Genomic DNA, 10,071 nt, shown 5'->3' with positions numbered 1-10,071 from the left:
GGTCCCAGTAGTGAGCGTGATGGGCTGAGACACACCCTGCAGCTCGAGCTGGGGCTTCCGCCCTGACTCCCAGCGTCTCACCCTGTCTGACTGTGGCCCTTCTGCGTCGTGTAGCAGGAAAGGGCACCTTTTGGGGGTCTGCCTGCCCGGCCAGTATGGCAGCCTCTTTAAAGAGATGACCCCCCAAGAGAAGAACTCTCCCCTATCACCCAAGCATGACGTTGTTACCGTCGTAAAGATAATGGTGGCCAGTGTGCACGGACAGCTTACTCTGTGGAATACCTTGCACACCCGCACAGCCCTCTTCCCATCCCCGTGGGAACTCTGCTTGCCAGGGACCTGTGAGAAAGGTGTTCACTGTCCTGCCGGCAAGTGCAGACTGGGATCTGAACTCAGAGCTCCAATAAATCTCATCCTTGTAACCACTGTGGCCTTGTCGCTGCCACCCATGACCTGGCTCCTTGCGTGTAGCAGCCCCTGGGATGGTCTGAGCAGGTGCGGGCTCCACTTTTAAGAGACAAAGCCCTGGGCCATGAGGGGCCTTGGGGAGGTCAAGGTCACTGATGGGAGGGGAAGTCAAGGTCACTGAGGGGACGAGGCAGAGCCCAGCCTGCAGGTGGCTCCGGCTGCCCCAGGCCGCAGTCCCACATCCCCACAGCTTGAAGCCCTGGGGCCTCGGGGTCCCTCTGTGAGCCCACCTCGGGTCCCTTACCCTCTTGGGGTATGGAGCCCAGACACAGAGACCCATTTGCTGCCCCCCATTTAGGTGGTGACAGCTTTAAGGACAGGCATCTTGGCTCTGACCGAGTCTGCCCGGGGCTTTGCGATTGACCTCTGGTGTGCTGCTGGGAGTCCCGTGGGACAGCTGGCCCCATTTACAGATGACACTGAGGCTCAGCTCGCCTGCCCGCGGAGCTGAGACTCCAGCCTGGGTCCCCGACTCTCAAGGCAGAGCTGCGGTCATCACCACCCGAGCCTGACAGCACAGACCGGTGGGTCCCAAGGCTTTACACGTTTTTACTTCTAACTTCCTCGATCACCCTTTGCGGTGGCTACTTTGTAATCTCCATTCTGAGGGTGAGTAAACTGAAGCCCAGAGATGGGGGTTAAGTAACGCATCCAAGGTGTCGGCTGCTGAGTGGTGGGGCCCGCCCAGGTGGTAGCAGGTAGCCTGGACTCTCTCCTAACTGTTGCACCCTGAGGGTCTCTAGTGGTGACAGTGGGCTGCTGTGAGCCATCCCTACTCCCTTGCCCACATCCTGTGAACTAAGGGTACCTGTGTGCACACAATGGTGGCCATAGGCCTATGGGCATGCATGTGTCCTTGCCCAAGACCTCACTGCCTGAGATTAGCTTATAGTCCCCCAACTCCCCCCCGCCCCTATATTCCAGCCCCAAAGTCCTGGGAGGCTGTATGGTTAAAGGAGTGACACCAGGTTTGGGGGGGCCATGCCCTCCGACTGATTCCTAGTGTTGTCACCTTGTTCCCTTGCGTCTGTGACCCGGGGCAACACCTTGCTCTTCCTAGCTTTGGTTTCCTTATCTGTAAATGGAACAATGCAAATAAAGCTCTGGCTTTATGGATGTTGCTGTCTCCCTTTCTGGGGAAAGCCCTGGGCTTGGAGTGGAGGGCGGCAATCAGCCCTGCAGGGTGAGGAGAGAGAGGAGGACCGCAGACTGTCTGGCCTGGAGGGATGATCCTGGGTTTCTGCATCATCAGAAAACTGCATTGAAGGAGCAGTTTGCACACAGGCCTGTGCTAGGCGCCTCCCTCCTTCCTCCTGTAAAATGGGTATCCGACTCCCTGCTCCTTCCTGAGCGGTTCTGAATGAGCCCACAGGAGGAGGCAGCTGCAGGAGGATGCTGTGCAGCTGCTGCTTGCTCTTGCAGCGTGCAAAGGGGCACGCAGGCATTTTAGTTCGTTTTCCCAAATCCTGTGCTGGGAACGACATTTTAGTCCTGAGAGTCTTCAGTCACACACTTAGTGGAGAGCAATTTGCATTCAATCAAAACTGACCCAGCAGGTCCATTTCAAGGCATGCGTCCTGGCTCACGCACCCCCTCACTCAAGGCGTTGTGTAGGGAGGATGTTAGCTGCTGCATTGTTTATAACACCGAAGGCCTGGAAACAGCCTCCGTGTCCGTTGGTACATTGGTCAACAGCGGTACATTAAAAACAATATTATGCAGCCATTTAAAAAAGTGAGCCATTTCTGTGTACTGTTCTGGAACAATCCCCGAGATTCTTAAGCAAAAAATGTGGTTGCGGCCCAGCGGGGCCGGTGTGCTTCCTCCTGTACAAAACAAGGCAGCTAGCCAGGTATGCCGGCTGGTTCGTCCGTGGGATAGTTCTGGAGGCTTCGTAGGGAACCATAACAGTGGTCACTTCTGGGGGATTAGGGTGACTGGGGTAGGGAGAGACTCACTTTTCATTGTGCACCCTGGGTTCGGATTCTGAGAGCACGGTGGTTACTTAAGGAGCTCAGACTCTGGGGCCCATGGCCCGGGTTCCAACCCTGGCTCTGCCACTTACCAGCTGTGTGATCTTGGGCAACTTACTCAACTACTCTGGGCCTCTCATGTTCTCCTTTATAATGTGGATTCCTATCTGTCACCGTTATATGTAAAGTGCTTAATGTCTGAGATAGAGTAGGCGCTACATGAATGTTTGCTGTTATTAATTCACTGCCATTTACGTGCATTCTGTTCTTAGTCAGGAAGCCAGTTAATAGAAGCACAGGCTTTAGGGGTGGAAAGGAAAACAGACACGCAGCCAGTTTATGGCGGGGGCTGAGTAGACGGAAGGGCTGGTGCTATCCCTCCGGGATGCCTCTCTCCTCCACAGGGAAGTCTAGAAGGACAGCCCCTCGTTCCCAACCAGGAGTGCCGGTAGGGAGCGGGAGAACTCTCCCTCACTGCTCGGCAGGGACATCTGGCAGGTTTGCTCCAGGGCCCAGGGAGCCACCAGAGGCACTGGCTTCTGGGTGGCGTGAGCCCCCACTGTGAGGCCAGCAGAAGCTCTGCCTCCCGCTCCGAGCATGTGGGATTCTGCCCCTGTCTTGCACTATCGGCCTCTCTGCACCCTTTTCCTTTCCTTATACCCACGTGCCAATCCTGGGTGGCCCCTTGCCGGCTGGCCAACCCCATTGGGCAGGACAGGGAGGGACAGAGAGCGAATGGCCTTCAGCGGGCTCTCGGCAGGGGCTGGTGAGAGCGGCTGGGCTCGGGGAGCCTGTGATTATTGGACAGCCAGGAGGCGGAAGTGTCCGGCCACCTCCCTGAGAGTTCAGGTGTCATAAACTCCTGGGACATGGGGGCTGAGCATGATCCTGGTTTCGGGGGCTGGAGCTTCATCCGTAAGTCAAAAGGGGCAGGTGTAGTGTAGCTGGACCCACCAGGCTCCTGAGGGTCCCTGGCATTGGTCAAAGCGAAGGCCAGTGGCGGCAGGGGCTTTCTGGGAAGACAGGGTTATGGTCCTGCAGCTGCTGGTTTTTCCGGGTTAATGATTTACGATGGTGGGGGCTGGGCCCTCCTGGGCTGTCCTGGGCTCCCGGGCTGCTGGGGAAGGAGTGTGAGAGCTGGCGGCTGCAGCGCACAGGTCCTGAGCCGGTGACCCCTCTCTGTTGCTGAAGCTTTGGCCTTGAACGTCATCTAATTAGACTTCTGGCCTTCTTTTCGCAGGCGAGCGGCTGGGACGGTGCTGATCTGAGCTGGACTTTGTCTGATGGCTTCCTCCAGTCCTCCTCCACAGGCTGCTACAGGTACCGTACCCTGGGAGAGGGCCACCAGCTGGGGAGCAGGCTGACCCTGGGGGGTGCGAATCTGGCGTCACTGGCAGTTAGCTGTGTGCCCTCGGGCAGGTGACTTCACCTCTCTGCCTCAGTTTCCTTGTTGCAACAGGGAAAGAATAATTACCTCCTCAGAGTGGGCTCCCAACAAGGGTCGATTCTTACCCTGTGTCCCTAAGGTCCCCTGGAGAGATGGGCAGAGCCCGTCTGGGATTGAAGTGTGCCAGGGGATGAAGCTTATGAATCGAGGGCGGGGCCCGAGGGTGGAGGGGATGGGCTGGGCCGTCTCTCTCCATCTGTGAAGGTGCCAAGGTCTGGCCATCCCGTGGTAGAGCTTTCAGACTTGCTCCAAAAACAACAACAAAAAACCCCCACCTCCCAACAAAAAAATACTTATGTTAATACAATTATTTGTTGTTCACCTGAAATTCAATTCGACAGCCTGTGTTTTATCTGGCAACCCAGGCAGTGGGGCATCAGACACCACAGGTGGAATTCAGGCCCCGCCTGGGAGGAGTTGGACCCAGGCTGGTTCACCCACTAGGCCCGGCGTCCTGTCCTCTTGCTCCCACTAGGGGAGGCGGACAGCGGAGTGGCAACGAGGAGGGCTCTTTCTCAGCCTGACCCTGCCACTGCCCCTTGGTGGCTGGGTGTCTCTATGGCTCCCTGTCATCACCCATTGACCTGGGGATAATGATGACACCCTCCCTTATGGCGAGGCTTAAATATAGGTAAGGCTCTGGCGTGTGGTCATCGATCACTCAATGAATGGAAGCTGTTACCACTGTGGGGCGCTGGCAGGATGCTGTGTGCGCTGCGTGTGCCCTGCACGCTGTGTTCTCTGGAGGGTGGGTCTCAGCAGGTGGACCTGCCTTCTCCACAGCACGAGTGGCTTTCTGGGCCCGGCCTCCTGGCCTCACTGGGGTTGGCTCTCCCGAGGACAGGGCGTGTCCAGGAGCATCAAAGGTGTATGTGGCCAGCTCTGGCCATGCCACCTGTCTAGATGGGCGGGAAGGGCTTCGTTCAGCTGTCAATTATCCAGGGATGGGCCTCCTGATTTTTCCTTCTGATAAAGAGCAAGGTCTGATTGCCTGGGACCCAGGAGCCTGGGAACAGCACTGGGGACAAGGGCATCTCCTGATTCATGGCCGTGACTTTGGGTCCCAGGATGTGTCCACCCCAGCCCCTGCTGCCATGGTCACCTTGCCTCCTTTCTCTTACCTCCCAAGGGGCCCAGACACGGAGAGTGAGAACAAAATCATTTTATGATTAAATCTACTCAGTTCTATTCAAGAAATATTTGATGGGCATTTATTGTCCCAGGTCTGTCTGATGTTGCTGGTGACTGTCTTCTGGTTGAGCCAGGCTCTTGGCCATTTTCTGACTCTGAGAGCTTCCTGGATTCAAATAAAATCCAGATTCCCGAAGCACCTCTTGTCATCTCATAGCTCTTCATTCTTGCTCACGTGTTCAGCTCCACTGGGCCCCTCGATGTTCTCTGCACCTGCTCTGGGCTCAGCCTGGAACACCTCTGCCCACCCGATCCTGTTGGACCTTTGCTCACCCTTCAGTGCTCTGCGCGGGGCAGCCTTTGCCCGAGGCCCTGGCTGGCATGGGCCCCTCTCCTCTCTTTCAGCGCCAGCTCAGTCTCTGGGTTTTATGTTTCTCTCTTGTCTCCTCCGCCTGCCTCACCCCGCAGTGAGCGCCTTGGCACTGAGAGGTCCCATCTTCTGGGCTGGCGTGCACAGGTCATGGTCCAGGGGCTGCCGGGAACAGTTCACTGAAGGTGGGAATGACTGTGTGGATTGATGGCTAACTGAGGCCATTTGTACTCGCAAAAGGAGAAGGTGCAGAAATGGCCTGAGTCCCTGGACATGGTCTGGGCCTGGCCTGTGAGTGGGGAAGGCCTGCCCATCTCACCCAGGGGCAAGGACTGGGCTGTGACTCAGGGCAATAGTAGTAGTAATAATAATGACAGTAATGATGGTGATGATGATGCAATGACAGTGATAATGAATAGAATCATCATCATAAGAATGATGCTATTCAGTGAGCACGTACCTGGCTCCAGGTGCTTTGTATGCGTTAGTTCATTCATTCCATCCTCCCAACAACATGATAAGGTGGTTACGATTATTGTTCTCGTTTTACAGAGCAGGGAACTGCAGCTGGGCGGGTAGACTAACTTGACGCTCACACAGCCCGTGTGTGGGAGAGCTGGAGTCTGACCCAGATGGACTGAGACTGTATTCACTGCAGTGATACCGGTCGGGTGCCGGGCGTAAAGGGCATCCCTCCCCGCCATTGCCCGCCCAGCAGACTCCAGTGGGCAGGCACCCAGGGCGCTGAAGCCCTCTTGGTCAGGATGGGCCTGCATCCCGCTGCCCAGAAGTGGTGGGCAGGGATTTTTCGTCATTTGTTTCCATATTTTTTGAATTTTTAAAACCACAACCCATAGATAAGACCACAGGAGTATATGTGTGTGTGTGAATTCAGCAAATACTTAGTATGTGCCTGCCATGTGCTTGGCACTGTGCCAGATGCTGGGGATTCAACAATGAGTGAAATAGGCAAGAGTGCCTGCTCTCATGGAGGAGACGGACAGTAAGGTGAATGAAAGTTGGAGCATGTCACGTACTCGCAGGGCCACAGAGAACAATGTGGCCCCGTGAGGGAGGGAGCCCCAGTGTTCCCGTGGGCGGCTCTGGTCACGGAGGTGTGTATAGGGAAGACCTGAAGGAGGTGAGAAGGAGAAGACACCTGGGGAAGAGCATCTGGACCCTGCGCTAGAGAACAAAGGTCCGAGGCAGCAGCACGTGTGGCTCATTCATGGTGCAGCAAGGAGGCCAGTGTGGCTGCAGTGGACTGAGCGTGGGAGAGCAGTGGAAGGTTACACACACACATGCACACACACATACATGCATGCACACACATGCACAAGACATGCATACACATGCATGCACACACACAAAATGGGAAGCATACACACATTACCTGAAACTGAAACAGTTTGATATATCACATTAACTGAACAGAAGCGCAACAAACAATATCAAAAGTAATACTGTGATTTTATGACTATTACAAAATTTAAAAATATATCAAATAGGCAGTCCATACACAAAACAGCATGCTGTCTGGGAAGCTCCTAGCTGCTTTTGTGACCCACCAGTGGGTGGAGACCTGTTACTTGAAAACCATGACCCGCTTCCCACGCGGGCCCCGCATTTCCTTTGTTAGCGCATCACCCGGGCCAGGTGTCCAGGGAGCACACGGCTTCTAGGAGGCAGCGGGGCTCAGTGGGAAGAGTGAGAGACGCGAGCGAAGCCAGATCTGCGTTCAGACACGGCTCCCCACTTATTAGCTGTGTGGCTGCGGGCACTTTCGCTCTGGAAACCCCGTGGCCTCGTGGCATGCGATGGGGTGGTTGTGAGGCTTCAGCGGGGGCTCCGCGGGGCACACCTAAGGCTCTCAGCCGAGTTTGTTTCTCCACACCTGCCAAGGAGCTCGTGCCCAGCGGAGTCCACCTGCCGCTGTTGGCCCATGGGGTCCCCAAAGCTCCAGGAGGGGCGGGGTCCCCAGCTCAGTGGCCTTCATCTGGCCATTATCCCGCAGAGGAAGTTGGGGAGGGAGGGTGAGCTATGGGTTCTGCCGAGGAAAGGGCTTCTGGGATTTGATACATTCGCACCTAACACGTTCTGCTCTGGAGGCCCCAGGTCGCTGTGGGAGAGGGGTTGGATTTTTCTGGTCAGAGAGACTGCTGGGATCGGATCTGTCCATCTGTCCATCTGCTGGTCCATCCACCCATCTCTGCTCCATCCACCTCCCTGCCCATTCATCCTCCAGCTGTGAGCACCCGTGGACCAGACCGTCCTGTCCTCAAGGATCTCAGGTGGGAGGGGCAGTGGTTACGACAACAGGAAGGGAGAAGCCACTGGGACAAAGCTGTGAGGTAGCACAAATGCCAGGCACTATGCCAAGGCAGGAAAGAAGACGAAAGCGTCGCTGGTCGATTCGCTGTAGGCTCCAACCTGCTATGAAAAGTGGAGAGTCGGCGCTGGGGCACAAGCAGAGTCCCAGGCTGAGCAGACGAAGCAAAGCGAACCTGCTCATCCTCGCCAGCACCTGCCCCGCCTGGAGCAATCCTGAGATAGAGCACCAGCCTGGTCGCCCAAGACAGCTGCCCATCACTGCAGTGCAACGACACCGAACCGGGCACAGCGTGTGGACAATACTAGAGCGTGCACACGGGCTGTCGCTGACCCAGGGGGTTCCGATATCACTAGAGGCGTGCCAGACAGGCCGGTGAGAAGCAAATCGTGCAAAAATTTCCTTTAATGAAACTGGCCGGAGCCCCGTTAATAAATAAATAAATAAATAACCCCCTTACTTACAAAATAGGAAAACAGGAAACAAGACGATGAATAACTTGCCTTCAAGTACAGATGCGCACATGCTCGCCGTGGAGGCTTTCTCTCTGCCCCTCCATCCTCTCCCAGCTGCTCAGAGCCCAACCCAACCACGGGCCACCTCAGGGGCACAGGAGCGTGGGTTTGCTCTGGTCTCTGGGAACTGCGCTCTCACCCATTTCCAGCCACCTCTCCCTTGGCCTAACCCTGAGACCCTGCCGCCCAGCTGGTAACTAACTCCTCCTCCCTTCCAGGAGATCAGCTGGTTCCTGGAGGAGGCCTAGGCCCCTCCCCAGAGGCGGAGGACGACCCTGGAGAGCCCTTTGATTTTGACGACAGTGACGATGACGAGGACACCAGTGCTGGCCTGGGCATGCCAGGCGTTGCTCCAGAGGACGCAGACGCCCCACTGATCCATTTGGACGCGGCCCCTGTCACGGGTAAGGTGCTCTGGGAGCCTTGGGTCCCCCCATCCCCAGGCTTCTGGGCTGGGGTGGAGCTCCAGGCTCCCAGTCCTGCCTCTGGTTCCTCTGTTGTCCCCAGGAAGCAGGAAGGGAGAAGCCACTGGGAAGAAGCTGCATTCCGTGGCCTCCCCTGGGAACAAGCATTCCTAGCATTCCTGCAGCATCTGGTGCGCTTTGGCACAGAGTAAATGGAAGTGGCTGGCCCGGCTCTGTCTCCCTCTCCCCGCAGCTTCTCCCAGGGAATCACACCAGCCAGTGGCTGCTCCTCCCAGAGAGCGGGTGGCCTGGGGCGGGAAGGCCCAGATAAGGCTGGTGTTAAATGGCAGCTGCTGGGCTCTTGATTCTGTGGGAGAGAGTGGGGACTGGACTAGCAGGAACTTCCTGCAGCCTTGGGGACAAGGGACTCCTTGAGGAGCTGGGGGTGGGGGACAGGCCCGGAGTAGGCTGGGCCTCTGGTGCTGGTTGGAGTTGGGATGTGGGCCATGGGGTGGAGGTGGGGGTGGTGCAGGCAGGACAGGTAGGGGAGCTTGATGACTGAAGACACTGGGAGAAGGAGGCGGGCACTGCAGGCGCCCAGGCTGGCCAGGCCCTGTCTCCTGCACCACGGGGTGTCCACCAGGCCGGCCCCGGCCTGACGGGGCTCTCCTTCTGCTCTTCTCCGCAGACCCAGACCCAGCGGCCTCCCCGCCCCAGACACAGTAAGTGAGCCTCCTTCCTTTTTTTTTTTTTGTGGCTGGAAAAAGAGGGAGACTGGGCAGGTGGTGTGGGGAAGGGTGGGGCTGCAGCCAGGATGGCTCAGGGCAGGTCTTTGCTTGGGAGGAACGCAGTTCCAGATCCCCGAGCCCCAGGGAGGAGGTCAGGCCCTAAAAACTCATGTTACTCCAAGCCCTGGCTCTGCCCCTCGCTAGTTAGCTGTGTGGCCTGAAGGAGTCATGTGAATTCTCCGAGTGTAAGTCTGTTCACGTGCAAATGGAAATAGCAAGTCCTCACCCCATTGGGTCGCGGCTGAGAATTAGCCGACTGTCTGGTATCGGGCCCGTTGTCTTGGGCATCGGCTGTTTTCGTGCCAATACGAGTCTTCGTTCCTGTGGCTGTTGTCAGAGACTCTTGTTCACACAGCTGCGGGCTCGGCCAGGGGCAGAGCAGCCTAATGGTTAAAAGCCTGGATTTGGGGGCGACTGCCTGGGTCTGACTCCGGCCCTGGCTGTGAGCCCTTGTGTGAGTCACAGTCCTCTGGGCTCTGGTTTTCTCATCTGTAACATGGGCACTGCTTCCCTCTTAGAGCATATTGTTGCGCAAGAGGCCCAGCAGCGCAGCGGGCACCTGATCACGGCGGCTCCTTTTCCTCCCCTTCCCTCTGGGGTCTCGGGCAAGTCAGCTCTGAGTTACACAGCGCAGTTGGAGGTGGGG

The 10,071-nt window shown here is 56.9% G+C and overlaps 1 protein-coding gene across 1 annotated transcript in view; it reads left to right on the top strand.

Moving 5' to 3' along the window:
• ARHGEF10L (Rho guanine nucleotide exchange factor 10 like) overlaps nucleotides 1-10,071 on the top strand; it is a 115,409-nt gene that overhangs the window by 14,999 nt on the left and 90,339 nt on the right. The window contains exons 2-4 of the mRNA XM_023745203.1: nucleotides 3,682-3,761; nucleotides 8,452-8,637; nucleotides 9,326-9,359. Coding sequence (XP_023600971.1) covers nucleotides 3,725-3,761; nucleotides 8,452-8,637; nucleotides 9,326-9,359 — 257 coding nt within the window. The 5' untranslated portion in view covers nucleotides 3,682-3,724. The remainder of the gene's footprint in view (nucleotides 1-3,681; nucleotides 3,762-8,451; nucleotides 8,638-9,325; nucleotides 9,360-10,071) is intronic.

This window comes from Myotis lucifugus, unplaced genomic scaffold (assembly GCF_000147115.1).
Source record: "Myotis lucifugus unplaced genomic scaffold, Myoluc2.0 scaffold_523, whole genome shotgun sequence".
NCBI classification, from domain to species: Eukaryota; Metazoa; Chordata; class Mammalia; order Chiroptera; family Vespertilionidae; genus Myotis; species Myotis lucifugus.
The sequence above is the reverse complement of the archived record's forward strand: the minus strand, read 5'-3'. Positions and strand labels throughout refer to the sequence as shown.